The sequence below is a fragment of the Toxotes jaculatrix genome, chromosome 7, assembly GCF_017976425.1.
Source record: "Toxotes jaculatrix isolate fToxJac2 chromosome 7, fToxJac2.pri, whole genome shotgun sequence".
In the NCBI taxonomy this organism is placed as follows: domain Eukaryota; kingdom Metazoa; phylum Chordata; class Actinopteri; family Toxotidae; genus Toxotes; species Toxotes jaculatrix.
In genome coordinates, this window is record NC_054400.1 from 8,848,023 (window position 1) to 8,867,841 (window position 19,819).

Sequence of the window (19,819 nt, forward strand, 5' to 3'; positions counted from 1 at the left end):
AGAGAAAGATTGCGTTCAGAAGTTCATATCTGCATCATCTGTGAAAACAGGCCTTGTTTCAATATTGGAAACTCAACCTCTTCTTGTTTGCCGTTTTGGTGGATGAATCATCACCCAGCAATGTTCTGACACTACACTGTCCCTGTTTTATTGAAGGATTAATTGTCTGATAAGCAGCACCATGATCAATAAATTGACTATAGTTAACTATCAGAATTTATCATCAGATGAAGATTTAAGTCTTACACAGGAGCCTGCATCTAGCCTCACACATATGATTAGGGCTTCTTATAAAACAGGAGTTTCATTGGGGCAATCAAGCCTGTCACTTCATTATTACACAACACTGCCTGTAGGCCATCCCATGGTTGACCTGATACAGAAAAAAGCTGAGATTTATTTAACAAACTCAGCCCGATACACTGTGTGCTCTCAGCAAAGGCAAATAACGATGAAAGGTGACGAATGACGTATGTTTGTTGTTTGACCGCAGTGTCAGCTTTTGTCGGGATTGAAAATGAGACTAAATCTTAGAGAAACTGGAAATCCTGGATGGTGCAGACAGCGCAGTTGATTTTGAATATGTAGACATTTCTTTTAGCACAAATGACTGAGTTTCCTGGCATGCTGTCATTGCAGACCTGACTTTCTTGCTGAAAACGTACAGATTTCCAGGCCATATATTGCTACTTTTAATTTCTCCAAACAATTTTAAAAATCACAGACTACACTGTTTTCCCCTTTTTTCTTCACATATACAAACAACATGAAGACTGCATAAAAAATATATTGGGAGAGGAAGCCATTGTTATATACAGTGGACACCCTAGAATACCATGTTCATGTGCATTTTACCTCATACACTGTTACCTACTTTCTTATCTGATCATTGACTAAGTTTGCAAGTCTAGCTGGATGTGTGCAACTGACACAGTGGACAAGGTGAAGTATAAATATTTATAGTCACTGTGGCCGCAACATTAATTGTACATGGAGATGTAGTTTTGCACGTACACTCATGTTTGCCTGTCTACAACAGTGCCTTATCTTTCAAATTCATTCACTAATAAACACACTTAACACACTTGTTTGCTTGCTAAGGAGATGCCAGTTCAGCCAGCAGAGACATTACCGTCTGTTATCAGTGTACCATTAATATAATCTTTTTATTGGTAAAGGTAATGACCAATCAATATTTCCCTTGAACCAAAGTACAAAAGGCATTGCATGCATTTGCTTTGCATTTGCTTGCCAGGCTAGTACCAGACAGAGCGTATCTGTCAATGAATGGCTGTATTTCCTCATAGCGCTAATGTACTCAAAACTTTTATGTGACTATAAATGTTAATATTAGGGGTCACTGGCCAACATTGGCTCTTTATCAATGAGAGGATCTGGAGCTAACAAATTGATGTATTCACACCCCGTATCCCACATCAAAAGACAGACACATATCACTTGTTCTTTTGATATTTCACACCAAACTGTTTGCAGAGATCTGTCAAACTATATGCATTTTCTGTGCTTGTTACATATAGTATGAGACACATAAAGGAATTATGGATGGATGGATCAATAATAAAAATATATATATATGTATAACAGGAAAATAAAGACAACATAAAATTAAATTCTGTGAAAGAGTAATCATGTTTAATGGTCTACAGTTATGGCCAGATTTATCATTTACTGCATCATAGAGAGCAGGCATGCATTTGACAGTGCTATGAGAGGTACTATGCTATACAGCTACACACTGTATAAATACGGCTACAATCAAAATTTGCCAAAATCCTGAGAAAAAGTATGAGTTTCATCTAAACATATTATCTGCCAATAATACAAAATAGTCCCTACCTAAAACTCTCTTGGTCAAAACTTGAGTATGAATACATTAAGGAGTAACATGGTAACTTGTTGATTTTAACACTCCTTCCATGAACAGAATACTCTGTAAATAAATTACACGCATCACACTTTTAAAAACAACACAACTCTAAAGCTTTACATTTCTTTTTCCGAATGCAAATTGAACAAACTCTTTTTTTTTTAATTAGACTGTACAAACAATGTTACATTTCATCACAATTTTCAACAGGTGTTAAGACTATTTTGAGTGGTATGAACCGACAGTAAATACAGCTATAAAAGTGCTCCAATGAGATTGAAACTGTTGACTGCAGAACTGTTTTCCTTTTTGTGAGATATAAAATGTAAGAGAAACTTAACATCAAGATCTTCCCCTTTTTGAAATGCTTAAGCGCTCCCCTTTGACTATAGGCCATAACTTTACAAAATGTGGTTACACAGGTCATGGATAGACAGGAATGTTGTTATTGGAAAAGGGTCTCCTCAGGCCCAGCAAACAAAAGGCAGATTCAATCCACGTCCAAGCCTATTCATGCATTCGTCCTGTGCTCATCAGTATTTGCCAAACTCACACTGGGCAGTGATAAAGCCATTCTAATTACTGGGGTGTCCTTTTGAACTGGCCTGGTCCTGATTTTTTAAATAGGTTGCCTAGTCATAGTAGGTCCACAATTTGCTTCCCCAGCAGTTTCCCTTGAATCAATTTCACAACATTGTCATTTCAAAAGCAACTGTCATCATCATCCGGAAACACCTTTGGTGGCCATCAGTTGTTTTCTTGGGAACTGGCGGTCTCCTAAGAAAAGAGGGAACAGGAGAAAGTCTTGTCAGGTCACTGAATTACACATAGATATACAGTCTCTCAAGTAAGTCCTCCTCAAGGCTAAACCAGGATTATTCAAAATTAGGTACCTGGTTTAGACTAAAATTAAGTTTCCAACATAATATAGCACCTGATTGATCATCTGTCCAAAAAAACAAAAAAAAAAAAAAACAACCTCAGACCAAAACAGCAGTTGGGGGCAAATGTTAAACTAAGAGTTAAGTTCACTTTGTACTCACACTCCCTTACTTCTACTATCTTATCTCCTCTGTTTCATGTTGCAATCTAATGCACTACCTTGACAGTGTTATGGTCAAGGTATGCTTATACAACTTGTAGATTTCAGATAAGGCCACTGTTGTTGGCAGGGTGGCTGAAGCAGGCAGAGGTCCTATATTGTTGGTGGTCCTGTTTTACATCTTTAGCTTTTGTGTAATCTACATTTGTCTCCAATTTCTTTCATTATGTGCAGGACTTTGGATTACAATTTTAGAGGACATATTATGTTTAAAAGATTAACTGGACTTAATTTGATTCCTTCCTCCCTGAACATAAAGATACTGGTCTTATGTGTGGGATCAGCAACATTTCTTGCCAACTGCAGAAACATTTCGGTTGAAACAGCAGCAAATGGAAACAAAATGGAAACTTTCTATTAAATTCTTGAATCTTCAAGGGGTGCTGCTGTAATTGCTGCTATATTGTGCTTAATGAGGGTGGCAACAGATAATAAAAACTTTCCACTTCCTGCTCATACGGTAGTAGGGGGTGAACTGTGTGTTCAAGTAACTGTTTGTACTGATCTTGTGTGTGATAATATGCAAAAAAAAAAAAAATGTGTATAGGCTGTTTAATTTGGATTTAATATGTTTGTATTAAAGCCATTAAAAAACCCTTACAAATGGAGTTCTATCTCCAAATTTGCTCCAGAATGTCATCTTGACAGTGTTCCTGTGGCCCGTCCGCTGGTCAAAGGTCTGGCAGGTCTGGAAAGGGGGACTGTAGAGGTGCAAGCTGACGGCACTCTCTGTGTGGCTCACATTCTCCACACGATGCAGGCCAATGGAGTCTAAAATTTGCAGGCAGACACACGAACAAACAACATACATTTAGTTAGTGTATGCCACTGGAATGCTGTGAAATGGGGCTCAGAGGCAGTTACTAGCAGTGCTGTAACCAACAACTGAGTCCAAACATTGCACCAGGGCTCTACTGGCTTTGTGAAAATACATAGTCAGCAGAGATTTGGGGAGAGACCTGAATACTATTCATTGTAACATTACACCTGGCTGGTAACTCCTGTGAGACATTATATAACTGCAGAGGTTGGAACCTTTGGGATTACTGGACACTGCTAAAATGACACACACATTACACTGTTACTCACAGAGTTCAGAGATACGTCACATCAGCATATCTTATGTGGGACAGAACACGTAAACATGATGTTTGTCCCATTGTACCGAGCACAGCATTTTAGCTACAGCAACATAGCAATGTGAGTGTATTGTATTAAGAACCAGTTTAAAAGTATCACACATCACCCCCACACACAAATATGCAGATATTAATAGAACAAAGTGGTATCAATATTGCAGGAGTGTAAACTCAGTAAATCAAAACAAAAACAAAAAAACACCCAGTCTTACCATTGATGTAAGCAACCTTGTTTTCCTGGAGAATTCTCTGTGACTTCTGAACCATATCTCCGTGAGATTTACTGTCCGGCCACTCAAACAGTGTCTCCTTCAGCTGACCCTGCAGCAGCTTCATGAAACAGTGGGAGTCTGTGTGGTCATGGATGCTACTGCAAAGAGTTAAAGAACACAGAAGAACAGTGTCAGAATATGTCAAGCCTCTGGCCTCTGCGTGATATTTGGATGAGAAGGTAAGACAATTTTTTCGTTCAGGTTTGTGTTTTTAGAAACTCTTGATCTCTTTGGTCGGCGGGGCTGAAAATACTGTGTGCATTATGCAATTTAAACTGTTATTACACACTTGCAGATACCAAAATTTATGAGTAATATAATGTCATGCCATCACAGTTTCATAAGTAATAAGCCATAACAAATGCATAACATGTTTAGGCTGCTCTTGTAAAAGATGACTTTCCCATCACTTCGGCATCTGTGTTAGTTAAAAGAAATGTGTTAGCACCAATCATGAGAAACATGTCTAGAAACTACTAAAAAAAGTCACTTCTCACAAGAACAAAGACGCATGTTTTGCCTTATTGCAACTTCAATAGTGGGGATGTGGCAAAACAAAACACCAGCACTTAAAAATGATAAAACCACATCTCCATTGCAGTAGGTAGTAGATGGAACTGCAGCGGGATGTCTTCACAGCTCAAAACAGCTCTTCTTATCTGTGTCCTGTAATCTATTATCATACAAAAACCTACATACAGTTTTGCAGCACATCTAGAAATTATCAAACCATATGAAACTTGAACGAATCACCTTCCATTTCTATCAGCTTCAGCGAATGCCAGGTGTTTGGTGACAAAGTGGGGCATGCGACGGATATCATCAAATAATGCCTATCTACACAACCTTTCTGTCAGTCTGAAGAACATTGGACTCTCTTATCTTTATTAACTAATAAAATAATTGCCATTGAAAAATCCCATGAACATGTTGCTGACAGTATCTAAAAGAGAAAGGCCAGTAACACAACTGATGAACCCTTGACAAAAAAAAAAAGATCTTATCATTACCGAAATGCAATAGACTTGATAGATTTACATAATGCAACAGGTATAATTGGTTTAAATTTGTGGGTTGTAATCTAAGAAACCTTGTTGCTTCAAAAATAAACATTTGCAAGACTTTGATACTATTGTGTGTTGCAAATTATTCTTTTACATGTGGAAGCATCTCACCTGCCATGGCCTTCACCCCAGCACAGAACAATGAGATTGAACTTCCCATTGCCCTCATCGACCAAGTTCCTTGTGTACCTGCAAAAGAGTACAATTTGTTAAATGAACAGCAAGGTATACAGAGACTGAAAGACTTCAAAGTTTCAGAGGAGTCCTGTGGACAACTTGTGAAGTTTTTCTCAAATCACCAGAAGCGGAATATGTACTTTAAAAGTTTTGGTAAAGTTGAGGCGTGAAACAAACCAGTAGAGACATGTGCTGCTTTACATGATTTGCATAATTTATTTCAATAATGTAGATTAGTTTTAGACTTTGAGAAACCCAAATCTCAGTGTGTGTCACAGGATTTTGAGGTTTATTTGATTTAAATGTCTTGCCAAAATATGTCTTGATTTTCATTTACCTGGCTAATTCCATTCCCTCGACTTGAGCAACTACCTATCTTTAAAAACGTGTATGGGGGATAGTGATCATTTTATTTTACAGATAACAAAGAAAGTATAATCTGGATCCCACGGTACAGACATTTTATTCCCATCCACAAAGTCTACCACTCTCTCCTCCGTGTCATGGGAAAGCCTGCGTCCTTGTTTGATCTTGTCTCCCTCAGTCTCCAAATATCGAGGCAGCTACACCTCGCTGGTGGGCAACAGAGTCAACGCAAGCATCCATCTCTCAACAAATCAGCGGGTGTGTATCGGTTCTCAGTGTTGATTGGATGGACCACTCACCCTCCCTCCACTGACCCCCTCACTAAGCAAAACACTGGGACATGGAGCTTTGAAAAAAAATCTGAACAGAACCGCAATATTTTGTAGCGAGGAGCCTTTACGGGGATAAAAGTTTTGAATAAACTGCTTTATTTGTTTGTTTTAATTCAAATAAGATGTGACGAAAGCTGCTATTCTGCATGGAAACAACAAGTGGTTTTCATTCAAATATAAGAACGATGCTATACATTTTAGACCTGGTTGTATAGTTTTTACAAATTAATTTGCAAACTTTATTAAAACCTTTTTTTTCCATTCACATTCACCGCTTTTTTCAGGGACAAAGGCGCTAAAGCGGTCATCATATTTTTTAAAAAAAAGTAAGAGCAGCAGACTGAAAATAATACAAGAAAAAATAAAAATATATATTTATTACTGCACAAATAAAATTCTGACCATAGTTAAAACAAAGACACTAGGCCAATGTGACAGACAATGTACAGAGTCAGAGTGCAAAGTGCATCAGGATAATAAATGAGTAACATCTGATTAGTAAGTTGTAAATAACAGCAGAATTATGAAACAAGTTGTTTTACCTGTACTGGTCAAACTTCGCAAATTTCATCCATTCCTGAGGATTGCTCTCATATGATTCCATTATTTGCTGGACCTCCTCAACATTGATGCAGTCACTCTCGAAGATCTTATGCAGGATTTTTATCAGGTCATCCAGAGTTTCTGGCTTCACCACCTCGGTGTGCTCCATCTCTCTTGAGTTGTGCCGGAGGTTGATTTCTCAGATAATTTGCAACAAGTTTTTCTTACCAACTTCGCGCAGTCGCCTACTTTTTATAGACTGCCGCCGCAATTTGGGAGCGAGCTGGTGATGGACTGTACCATTATGGAAAAAGGTGAACGCCCCCAGCACATAGTCCTCACAAATTAACTTTGTAATGAGCGCATAATAAAATCTTGCAAAAATAAATGTGGCTTCACTTTTACTACAGTTACTCTATATAAATAATATCATTTGTATTTCGAATTTGCACATTTTAATTAACATTATGCATTCATCTCACACATTAACAACTTGGACTAATCCTCTTTGAGTGCAATTCCACCACGTTGTCACAAACACAACCTCCCCTTTTCTGTCTCCCTTTCTCACTGAGGCATTCCTCCAACAATAGCTGGACAGCCTCTCTTTGTGGGTGCTCTCCTCAGAAACCCAGACATCAGCGCACTATCCAAGGTGTGTGCAGACCGGAGACTCACAAACAAGTGGGAATGGAAAGGAAAACGTGGGAAACAAAAACCCTAAATGGTACCAAGAATGTTTTGGGAGACACAACATATTGTTTTCTTGTAAACGTCCCTGGCTGAATATGGTTTATTTTCAGGCCTTTAATCATCCGTGTTTTGGTTGCATCAAGTCAAGAGATTATGACTTGCAGTGCATGAAAGAACAGATGTACTAAGTAGTCGTCACCATACTCTGAGAACTCAGATTATGAAACAGCGTATAGGAAGGGATGAAAATTATTAAAATATGTAAAAGTAAAAAAAGGGAAAGAAAGGGAAAATACTGTATTGATATTGCAGATACATAATGGTTTACTTAACTTGCAAATATGCAAGTCTTGTGGGTGTGACTGAGCGTTGGTGGAAAAGTTCTTAAGTAATTAATCTTATGATAGGAAAATTCATTCATTCATTCATTTTCTACCGCTTAATCCGTCAGGGTCGCGGGGAAGCTGGAGCCTATCCCAGCTGACTATGGGCGAGAGGCGGGGTACACCCTGAACTGGTCGCCAGTCAATCGCAGGGCTTGATAGGAAAATAATCAAATTAAATGAAAAAGCCCCTCCTTGAAAATGCATTAGTAAAAGTGGTCTTAAATATACCACTGTCAGCAAGATAGACAAGAGCAAAAAGTCCTCGTTGAGCAGTTGATACTTAATCTACAGTTGGGAAGATTGCACTCTAATAGTGCACTCTTTCCATATGTAATGCAGAGTTACAGAAAACTCCAGTACTCTGATATAGGAACACATCTCAGGGTCAGTAAACATCTGCCAGTCCAGTTGTGCATCTGTGTGCATGTATGCTAAAGTTAAAAAATACTGAGACAGACAAATGTACAAAAATTAGACACATATTACAGACAACTCAGACACAAGGAGAGATGACCATGATGTCCATGATTTTGATATCACATAGAACATCCACTTAATGGGATATTCTTGAAGGTGTTTGTCAGCCAGGTCAGCTCACAGAATTTACACTAAATGAGAAATTGTTCTTTTGAATGTAATGCAATCCTTCACAGAAACAGGTCATTCACTCACAGCTCTCCACCCATTTTTCACTGTGAAGAAAAACAACTTGTCAGTGGAAGAAATAGCAGCTGAGGGCACTGTGGGTCACATTCAGTAACAAAATGTACAAAGAGTTTGTTTTTGCATGCTGTTGAGAAATGGTTGCTCATAAAAACTAATGTAGACGTCTGTCCTTTTTCAAGGACAGTTTGCCAGGAGCATCAAAATGATACTGCTCCTTTAGGAATAGGTCACTTTTCACATTTCTCAGAAAAGGATGAGGTAAAATTGTCTTAGTCACTGGTTACTGCATGGTTGGGCTCCAAACCACAGCTGAGCTACTATATGCCAGCAGGAAAACTCCAACATGTGTCAGTTAGTCAAAAGGAAAATCCTCTCTGGCTGAGGAACATATTCAGGCTTTGATGTTTACTGGCAGCATAAAAAGTGGAGAATGTTCTTTGCATCGGAGGCTGAGCCAAGCCTTCCTCTGAGCTGCCACATCATCAAAACCAGACATGCTTTTGCTCCATCTTGTGGCTGAAACTATAAGTGTACTTCAGTCACTCACTACTACTGGCACTGGACACCATACCCAAGCTCTTCTAAGACAGTGAGAGATATTGTTGGCTAAATGGAAAATGACATTTAAAAAAAGATTAGAAACATAGAAACATACAGATATACAAGATACATGAAATATTCACTTCTACACATATCCAGTGGCTTCAGAAAGTATTCAGACCCCTTCAGTTTTTGCACACATTGTGTCGTAGATTTAACTGAATATATATACACATACATATACACATTTGTATGTCACTGAATATGTGTTGTTTTATTGATTTTTTATTGTGTACTTGGCGAAAACGTATTTTGATGTTTTGGCAACTTTGTTGTTTTGAAACTTTCGTGCCAATAAAGCACCTTTAAAATATTTGTTTCATTGAATCATAATAAAATAATTTTTCACTCACTCACTCACGCCACTGCATGGATGATCTAAGTATTACCCCTAGATTTAGAAATAAATAATCACTTGTTTCCCCTTCTTGCTGGTTTGCAGCGGAGTTTTCGGAGGTTTGAGCCATCGCGGCTGCTGTAGCAGGAGGAGGAGGAGGAGGAGAGCACGGCTGGTCCTTTGACGTGGAATATTTCCGTAAAGAGACGATGAAGGAGTAGCAGCGTGTAGCTCGAAGCTATCCCGTATTAACCTTAAATCGAGACGGGATTTAGCCCTGAGACCCAGTCAGATCTGGGTTCACGGGACTTGACAGGCAACAGTCTTTCACAGACTGATCCCTTTCTGTTCCCCCGCCTCCCTCCGTTCAGCTACAATCATGATAAAAGCCATTTTAATATTCAACAACCATGGGAAACCTAGGCTTTCTAAATTCTACGAGCACTATGTGAGTAACATGAGATTTTCTTTTAATCATTATTACTGTTGTTTATTGCCTTATTTAACTGTTAGCGCTGGTTTGTGTGTATTGATTGCATAGGCCAAGATGTAAAAACAAAGTAAATCTCGAGGTATGGCTGTTAAGATACTTTGTCAGGCTTTGTTTTTTTTCAGTCATTTGAAAACATAATGTAATATGGTTGTAAACAGTCTGAATGGGAAGGTGTGTGTGTGTGTGTGTGTGTGTGTGTGTGTGTGTGTGTGTGTAGTCTACTTTACACCCGCCCAGTGATGTGCTGCTGTGTGAGACCGATCTCGGTGTATAGGATGTCAGTGTGAACTACGCTGTCCTTTTTTTTTTCTTTTCTCCAAAATATGAATAATTAAACGTGTGCGAGCCGAAGCGAGGCTATCGCGTTCCCGTCGAGCCCCTACGAGCAGGACTGTGCCCGGTTTCCTTCTGCTCCCGGGCTGAATCCAGCTGTGCTGCTGAACACAGCGGAGTGAGTTCACTCTGTTTGTGTCACATGACTTCAGTAACGCCCTTGTGATTGACTCGTGCTCGCTACAACCTTTCACCACAGGCGATTCAATTAGCTTTATTGTCATTAAGTCAGAGCGACATGACCTGCTGTACCTGCTCGGACAGAGGAAACTGAAGGAAGAAGTTGCAGGTAGCGAATGACAGGTTACGTAATATCATTTGCTGAGCATGCTGCGTTGGCTTGTTCACATAATTGGATTTATATCTCAAGGTTGGCTGCATGCCCCTTCTTTAACATGGGCACTATAACAACAAGGTGTCCCAACCCAATGCCAGATCTGTAGCTTATTAGTCGATTAACTGATTTGTCGATTGACAGGAAATTCATTGGCAACTATTTGGATTGTCAGTTTATGTATGACTCATTTTTAAAGCAAACGTTTTCTGGCACTGACTTCCAGGAGGATTTTCTGGACCATTTTGTTTTTTGTTTTTTATTTTTCCATAAAAAATTACTTTGAAGATGAATCGATTTATCTAAGTCATTGTATATAATTTTGGCTGTTTGACTGATCGATAAATTGACTAATCTTGGCAGCAGTATTACTATCATACAAGACATTGAAAAGCAGCAGATTCTCACATATGAGAAACTGGAGCTAGTAAATCACTCAGATTAATCAATTTTCAAAGTACAAGCTGATTAATTTTCTGAATAGTCAATCTGTTCAACTTTCGATTTTGATTCAGTCTGATAATTTGCTAATTTTGTGTTTTATATCATTGTACATTAAACACCAGTAATCTGTTGGGTGTTTTTTTGACCATAGAGAAATATATAGACCGTGATCCATTACCCAAGAAAAAAAAGCAGCCAATTAATCAATAATGAAAATAAGCCCTACTTGCAGCCCCAGTGAACAGGATAGCTTCATTCTCCATGTTTTCTAGTCTTGAGATGAGATGAACATGGATGTATTTGTATTTCAGGAGGATAAATTGAAATTGATTGGATTATAGGAAGAGTGTGTAGGCACCATCTGTTAGATTAAAAGCTGAGGTGTCGGCTTACTGGCTGTCAGGATGTAATATTTCACACATATTGGTGGCTGTGAAAACAGACTCAAGCATTCAGTTTATTTAAGTTAGTTCACTGTGAAGTCCGGGCCTTAGTTTGATGTTAACATGGTGTGTGTTTGTGAGTCTTGCTGTATGTACAGTATGTAGTGTTGAGAGAGAGAGAGTGGCAGAGCTGAAGAGGCGTTGTCCTGTTAGTTAGACCCGGTCTGCTGGCTGAGACATAAAGCCAAAGCATCTGTCCAATCTAAGTGAGAGGAGAGTGAAATATGGACACACACAAACTCACACCGCATAAATTCATGTACCAATTTATGTTTCAATGAGACACCTTGGAAGAAGAGCAGCTGTGGGTTCATGTCATAACAAGGCCTGTTTCTACAGCTTTACAGCTACAATGGTTCATTGTATTAAAAAAAATCTTACATAAACAGTAAGTGACAGAGTTTTTTTTTAAAATGGGCTTTAGCCTATGTAATCACAAGATTGTTAAGCTGCTTTGAATATGTGGTTACACTTTACTTTGACCCCCATATTCAGTATGTATAAACAGTATAGAAACCATGAAGAAATGGTTTATAATACACTTAGTGTATTTGTAAGTAGGAAGAACTATAATTATAACTCCTTCTGCGGGAGCTCGAAAGTGGAGGCTGGTATAAAATCGGACAGTGAATGACACTATAGTACAACACACCTGTAATACATAAATAAATAAATAAATAAATAAATAAATGAATGAATGAATGAATGACATATGCTTAAAACTTAAAATTGTCTGTATATCTGCATACATAAAACATGGGGGTGAGAGATGTGTAACATGACATGTAACAAAGCTCCCACTGAAAATCAGACTTCACAGACTGGGGAAATTTAAAGGAAACTCTACCATTAAACTGTATTAGCAGCGTAACCCTGCTAGTCCCATGCTACAAGTCACATGACCTATTTAGCCTTGCAGCCAGCTGCATACTGGACACCCTCTTCTCCTCCTGTGCTCACTGACCTGTTATGGACCCTGAGAGGGCAGCCTCAGTATTCGAGCTTCTCACAATACGATATTAACCATGACTTTGAATGTTAAGGTTAGGTTGAAAACCTCAAGCCGTGTGTTTTTGGATGCTTTCTCCTTGGGTATACATTTCCTGCTGAATTTTGACCAGGGAAGAGAGTTTGGCCTGCTGTTCCTTCAGGAAATCGTCAAATGTTAGTCCACTCTTTAAGCCTTTTAGTGAATGCTTTCAAAAACAACAATGAACATTTGAGATTTTAATCAGAATCTCATCCATTAGCAAACAGTATGATGAGCCTGGCTTTATTCAGCTGGTACAATGAAATCATTGCCTCTGTTGCCTGTGGGCACCATTCTCTTAGTCAGATGTTTAAATATGATAAAGAGAATGATAAGTACATAAATCACTTTTTTTTTCACTCAGAGCTAATACATGTGTTCAAGAAAAAGAGAGGTAAGAGGAACCATTAATTTACCTGCCAGCCCAGTCTTCTGGCTGGTAGTAAGGAAATGGCTCACTGGAAGCAATCAAGTTCACAAACAACGCATCATTTACCAGCACTTGTTTGTTTAACAGCTTGTGTTTCCTCATTCATCCTGCAGAATGAAGACACAGAGCAGCAGATCATCAGGGAAACCTTCCACTTGGTCTCAAAAAGGGATGAGAACGTCTGTAATTTCCTAGAAGGTGGAATGTAAGTTATGAGGTCATGCATGTGACTGTGTCTAAATGCCAAAGAACCAGGTTTTGGTTCAGTGGAAGTTAATAAATTACTGGCGTACACAACATCACAGGAATTCATTTCACACCATGAAGGAAAGCTCAGAGGGCTTTGTGAACGACAATCGATAGTAACAGTGTTTGTTTGAAGTTCATGTATCATTCATGAATGAGGAGCTGGGTGTCGTTTTACCTTGGGGACCGTCGTTTTACCTTTCACCATTTTCTGACGAACTCCACTGTTTGCACGCCATCTTGCACTTTTCCCTCCTCAACACACTCTGGTACCTTAAAGTGTGTGACACCAAAGCCAAGTGGTTATAAAAATATTGAATTTCACTGCACATTAACCTTTAAGACAACTACTGAGTGGTTTCATATCACAATCAGTTTCAAGTGATTACACCACGTGACTTGGGGGGTGGGGTGGGGGTTACCACATTTCCTGTGGCTACATGGTTACTGGGTTTGATGATTTACCTTCCATGTCTTCTCATGTTAGTATATCTTATGTCTTATCTTCGCACATACTGACTTATGACTGAGTACATCCTGTTGTTTCTGTCTAAATGAGTCTGTGAAAATGTGAATTGAGTCAGTTCATGCTCAGGGCAGAGTACAACTTTTTCTGTGTGTTTCTTAAATCTTAGAACTTAAGCTTTTTTGTGTATATTTCTTTCTAAAATCGAAATTAAGGAAAAATAAGATTTCTGTCTTTCGATCACAAGGAAATGTTATGGAGACAGTGATTGATGTGTTGACCGTGGTGGTTTAAGTTTTTGCACATGATGTATTTGATCAGGAATAATTCTGCCGTAATATCTCCTGGTTCCCTCTGTCTCAGGTTGATTGGAGGATCAGACTACAAGCTGATCTACAGACACTACGCCACACTGTACTTTGTGTTTTGTGTGGACTCTTCAGAGAGTGAACTAGGAATTTTAGACTTAATCCAGGTAACTGCCTATGAAATCACAGTGTATTTACTCCCATGTACATATTTCCAAGCATTGTGACCAGCCTTCTAGATTCACATATGTGTCATGGTCCATTTGATTTCTGTTTTACAAAATCCTAAATCCTTTTTTAGGTATTTGTGGAAACGCTGGACAAATGCTTTGAGAACGTCTGTGAGCTTGACTTAATTTTCCATGTAGACAAGGTAGGAATGAGCCATTGCTGCCTCATATTATAGTGTCACACTCGTCGTGTGCTGTAACAGATTAACTGTTGTGACATTCATAGAATTACTGTGACTTTCCAGATTTTGTAGTTGAGCAACGTCTTAGAAACAACTTAAGCACATGCTGTAATCACCACTGTTTCAGCTTCTTAATGGGTAAAACATTTAATGATATTAAAACAATTTTTGTCAGGTTCACAACATTCTGGCAGAGATGGTGATGGGAGGGATGGTCCTGGAGACCAACATGAACGAAATCATCACGCAGGTGGATGCTCAGAACAAGATGGAGAAGTCTGAGGTAAGCCCGACCCTGCCCGCCCACTGAATGTGTATGACTTGATTCTACTTCCATACTCTCTGAGGTATTGTATACAGTATGCAGGCATGTGTGTACGCTGCACCCTGCATGCCACTCTCCAGTGACCTTGTGGATGCTCCCTACCTACTCTTGAGTGTTTGTGCTCTTTTTTCGGCCTCTCCTCTTGCCACTGCACTGCTCTCAACTCAGATCGAGACTCAACATATTCTCTCCTGTATCGCACAGAGTAAAATACAGTATCATAGTCATCATTTTTGTCATTACTATGCAGACTTAACTGTACCATTGTTCAAAGCATCTCCAGAATCTCTCATATCCTCTAAATCTGACATACAGTAATGAAAATAGGCCTGTATTAGGCTATGTTTTTACTTGCTCGTTATTTTAGAGGAGAATGTGGATTTTATATGCTGTCCATGTTGAAGTAACTGCTTTCCAAATGTGTTTTGTAACATCTATAAGCCGGTGTCCTCGCTTAGATATTTGTTCTATGCAAGGACATTGCTTTGCTTTCCATACAGCTTCTGCTAGCAGACAAACATTCATTTACTCATTGGAAAGTTTTAATCAGACAGACAGCCAGAGACAATTTCATGAAATCATTTCTGTTTTGCATAATGTGGTTCTTAGCCTCTGTAGTCCTAAAACTTAATTGCACTAATGATTTGGTTTTGTTTTTAAATTCTTTACGATGCACTGCAAGAATGTCCAGACACTGAGGCAATGCTGTTGGGCAGTCCTTTTTTACTTTTGCAATGAGAAACACTGAAAGAAGGTCACAAAGCTGTACAAATTTGTTGTGTTTTGTTGCTTACACGACAAAGTGAAGGGTTACATTGTTAGGTTTTTAACTGGCTGACGTCAATTGTGTGCTCTAATATTTGAATTTTAAAAGTTTTAGTGTTAACAAGGTATACTTATTCCAATAATCTGAGCTGCATTGTGTGCTTTTAACCAGACAGAATCTTCTTTTTCAATTGATATTCTGTAAGCAGAGTCTTTTACTGTTCTACAGTCATCAGAGCTGCTCTGTCTCTTCCCTCTTGGACTTACCCTAGACCACAGTGTGTTTTACACTGATGCTAATTCAAAATGACACTGTCCATTTATAGGGCAGTGTCTGGGGAACAAGGAACGAGCTGTTCTTCGCCCAAACCGGCAAGGACTAATCAAGCGGCATTAGCGGTTTTCCATCAAACTGATACTTCTCAATTTCATATCTTTTATTTTTTGCAATAAAAATAAGTGTGGGAGAAGCTTAAGATCCCTTTTGAATTCACAAATGTGGTCTATGATAGGTCCTATCACTTTTTTTCTGTGGAGATAAACTGTAATTACTTTAATCTGCTTTAACATTCCTCATTCCTCTTTTTCCTGACCCTGTCTAGTTCTTTCCATTCTTCTCTCTCTTTACAGACGTTTATCTTTCAGTCTACCAGGCAGGACAGGTAGACACAGGTACTGCTAAATTTACAACAAAGTACTGTAACCTTAACTGAAGTATATTCCCCCTCAGTCTCTTCATATGGGCCCTCCATGTAATAGTAAACTGACGTCACTAACATATTCTAGGAATCTTTCATGGCAGACCCAAAAATGTTGCCATTTCTGTCCTTGACTAGTTACACAACACACTTTGGAGAATGTACAAAAGGTGGACAAAATAACTGAAACAATTGACAGTATAATCCAGTTTGTGGTGGTGCATTAAATGTACAGGTGGATAGACCTGTTATGTGGTCCAACCCCTGCAGTTTAAAGGAATGTAGAAGAAATCTAAGGTGAGACAGGCTACAGGTACTTTTTTTTTAATCTTTTTTTTTTTTTAGAATTTTCTTAAACTGTCTTGAAAGGTAACATTAAGACAGTTTTTTTTTACAGTTTTATTATTGTTTTTAATAATTTTCTGTGTTCTCCCTCACTGCTTCAAAATACATTTTAAGCCATTTTAATGTTTATTATTTTATGACATTTATCTCTAACTGTGAGACTATCAGCATTTCTTTGACCTAAGATGGTGCAGTATATTAAAGGAACAGTACAACATTTTTGGAATAACTCTTCGGCAAGAAATCAAATAAGCTTATTTCCCAAAATGTCAAACTATTCACTTTAAATCTCTTCCTCTAAACCACACGCACCTGTGATTCTTCTGCATTGATATCCCTCACAGACAAAAGATTGGGTACTGCTCAAGCTCTAAAAGACTCTCTGACTCACGTAGACCAGAGAATCAAACCACTGTTGGATGTTATGCAGCTGGTGTTACTATTTCTGTGCATATTAGTCACCCTGCATTTCATTAAAAACTCTACGATAATGGCCTTGCACAGTAGGCCTCCGGAAGACCCTCTCTGAGGCAAGCAACATCTTGAGTCTGACTCCTGAAGACTGAGTCCATGTGCTGGATCAGCATTCCTCTCTGTTAATGCCATGGTCATCTTTCCATCTTACACAAGTCTCCTTCATTCTTGGCAGAGGGGGGAATGCCCATTAGACAAATAGTCCATTCACATAACCTTGCAAAAATAAGCTGAGTGGATAAATCTACGTTCCAGACATACTTTGTGTGTGTCATATCACTAAATGATTTACGAGGGTGTTCATTTGAGTGTGTTCCTGGGGGAGGCAGTGGACGCATAGTCTTTGTATTTTAAGCCTTCTGGTCATTTTTGGGTCTGTCTCCTAAAGATTCACTTGGGGGTTCTCTAACCGCAGTGATTCTCAAATGTCTGCTAACACCTGAGACAAAAACATCAAATCATTGACTCTCAGCAGATGTGTTATATTTTACTGTTCCAAAAGGCTAAACTACCTTGATGCTTTCCTTCAAAACACCAGATTTCTCTAATGCAGCTTCACATTGAGATTCATTGTGTTAGAGTGAAGTGCCTCCTCTGTCCCCAAGAATAGATTTCCCATTGTAGTTTAGTACTACTAGGCTTACGACCTGTTCATACCATCAGTAGGCAACAGTAGAGACATGTAAAAGGCACAGTATTCTTGTTCTTCTATTCACAAGTGAGTATTTAGACAGAAAAATGTTAGCTACAGTCATGTCTAGTCTTTCCAGAAGTAATTCAACCCACTAGAGGTACAGTATCATCTGTATTATTATGGCTAAAGCTTACATGATGTTGACATGTTTTTTTTTTAATTTATTATTATTTTTTATTTATTTTTTTAATTTGATGCACACATTCTATACAAACCTATCTATCCAAACATCATTTCTGCCTTCATATCCAGATCCATTTTTTCTGCTTTACCAATTCTCTCCTTGCATTTTACCCTTATCGGTCCTCAAGAGTCCGGTGGGTTCACTTTCCAAGCAATGCTGCCTTTTGTCCATTTGATGAATGTTCAGTACTGCTCAGTACATCAAAATTAGTGAATGGTCTAGTACAGTATGTCCTCACAGTTGATTCATAATTGGCTCTGGTTGTGATGTAAATCATTATAGAACCAAATAGTGCATGTGCATATGAAGCTATGAAGGCATCTGAATGTACATTTGCACATGATGTCTGTCCAAGTAGCTGTCAGTGCTTTTGCATTTTGTCAGCAGTTGACTGTTGTTTGTCTAGTACTTTGTTTAGCATTGTGTGTGTGTGTATGTCCAATGTTCAGTGTTCAGTGTGTGGTCTTGAAGAGCATGTTTTTGATTCACTGATTTGTATCTTATCAATCCTCCTTGTGTGTTTTGTGTGTGTGTGTTTGTGTGTGCGTGTGTGTGTATAGGCCGGTATTGCAGGAGCGCCTGCTCGTGCCGTATCAGCTGTAAAGAACATGAACCTCCCGGAAATGCCCAGAAACATCAACATTGGTGACATCAGCATAAAAGTGCCAAATTTACCTTCCTTCAAATAGTGGCAGCGAGATCCTGAGCCTGCAGATGTCAGCCAATGTTTACCATGATGCAATCTGTTTACCAAAACCTCAAAATTACTAACTTTTATCAAAACTATACATCTTGAAGGTACTGTGTGGTTTGACACTCCTTGTTCTGGTGATATCGCTTTGTTTTTCCTATTAAAGAAAAAGAATGTTTCACGTGTTTTTTTTTTTTCTGTTGGAAGGAAAAATTAAGTATTTATTTATCAGTGGTACATTCCTTCTGCCTCGCTGGAAGGCCCTTGACATTCAGCTGCTAGAGTACAGATCTGTGTCGGTTTGTAACTGAAATAATTTCACTTACTCAAGTGTTTTACTCAAAAGAGAAAGTGTTGCAGGTAATGAAGTTTTGGAGCCTTATTGTTGAGGTCTTATTGGTTTGGTTATTCCAGACTAGAGAAATCAGTCAGTGGAGCCAAGTAAATGAAACCATTTCAAATACCAAACTTGATAAGGTCTGCTACAGTATTAAAAGTCAGATGTTAAAGCTTGTTTGTAAAATCAGTGCAGACAGTAAAGAATATAATTATATTGCTGTGTGACAGAAATATGGATATATCTACTGAAATGAAATTTTCTTTTCTTATTTGTATGCAAAATATTTTTAAATGATTTATCAAGTCTTATCAAATAATTATCTTAATTTTCATCTGTGCATGACCTTTTTCTCTTCTTTTTCAACATAATAAACTATCAAAACTTAACATGTGTTTGTCATATTTCATTATTACTTGTATATCTCATATTAATCTTATATTTTCAAACCATGTTTGATACAAAATGTCCTTACATTGTCCCTGGAGATGTTCCACTTACAAGATCTGGTTTAATAGTGCTGTGTGCGGGACCTATTGCAGTCAGTACTGTAGGTATGAAACATAATAAAGGTAAATTGTACCCATTTTTAAAGGGACCCTGTACAAAGAGTTTTTAGGATGTGACCAATGACTGCATGGTCAATAAATCATTAACTAATCCTTTACAGGTCAATTTTAAGCAACAGATAAGAACAAATGGGTAGGGATAGAAATGGGGTGGACAGAATAATAGAAACACCTGCAATTTAACAGCAACACAAACTGCAGAATCCAAAATGACCATATGGTTGAATCATCAC

The 19,819-nt window shown here is 38.4% G+C and overlaps 2 protein-coding genes across 2 annotated transcripts; one reads left to right on the forward strand and one right to left on the reverse strand.

The window, feature by feature from the left end:
• Positions 1-1,631: 1,631 nt before the first annotated feature.
• On the reverse strand, positions 1,632-7,114 carry cdo1 (cysteine dioxygenase, type I). The gene is made up of 5 exons (XM_041042846.1): positions 6,883-7,114; positions 5,577-5,654; positions 4,342-4,499; positions 3,592-3,761; positions 1,632-2,665 (listed from the first exon to the last, which is right to left on the reverse strand). Exons 1-5 carry the CDS (start codon positions 7,050-7,052, stop codon positions 2,636-2,638), a joined length of 606 nt encoding a protein of 201 aa, XP_040898780.1. The 5' UTR covers positions 7,053-7,114; the 3' UTR covers positions 1,632-2,635.
• Positions 7,115-9,726: 2,612 nt separating this feature from the next.
• Positions 9,727-19,400, forward strand: ap3s1 (adaptor related protein complex 3 subunit sigma 1). Its single transcript, XM_041043129.1, has 6 exons — positions 9,727-10,013; positions 13,186-13,277; positions 14,148-14,259; positions 14,394-14,465; positions 14,680-14,787; positions 18,550-19,400. Exons 1-6 carry the CDS (start codon positions 9,945-9,947, stop codon positions 18,676-18,678), a joined length of 582 nt encoding a protein of 193 aa, XP_040899063.1. The 5' UTR covers positions 9,727-9,944; the 3' UTR covers positions 18,679-19,400.
• The last annotated feature ends 419 nt before the right edge of the window (positions 19,401-19,819 follow it).

Bases quoted from the DNA above. Each gene is read 5' to 3' on its own strand.
- ap3s1 (XM_041043129.1), top strand. From the start codon at position 9,945: ATGATAAAAGCCATTTTAATATTCAACAACCATGGGAAACCTAGGCTT. The intron at 13,278-14,147 runs GTAAGTTATGAG...CCTCTGTCTCAG, and splicing joins AATTTCCTAGAAGGTGGAAT to GTTGATTGGAGGATCAGACT. The intron at 14,788-18,549 runs GTAAGCCCGACC...GTGTGTGTATAG, and splicing joins ACAAGATGGAGAAGTCTGAG to GCCGGTATTGCAGGAGCGCC.
- cdo1 (XM_041042846.1), bottom strand. From the start codon at position 7,052: ATGGAGCACACCGAGGTGGTGAAGCCAGAAACTCTGGATGACCTGATA. The intron at 4,500-5,576 runs GTGAGATGCTTC...AACTCTTTGCAG, and splicing joins TGGGGTGAAGGCCATGGCAG to TAGCATCCATGACCACACAG. The intron at 2,666-3,591 runs GTAAGGGTTTTT...CTCTTTTCTTAG, and splicing joins TTGGAGATAGAACTCCATTT to GAGACCGCCAGTTCCCAAGA.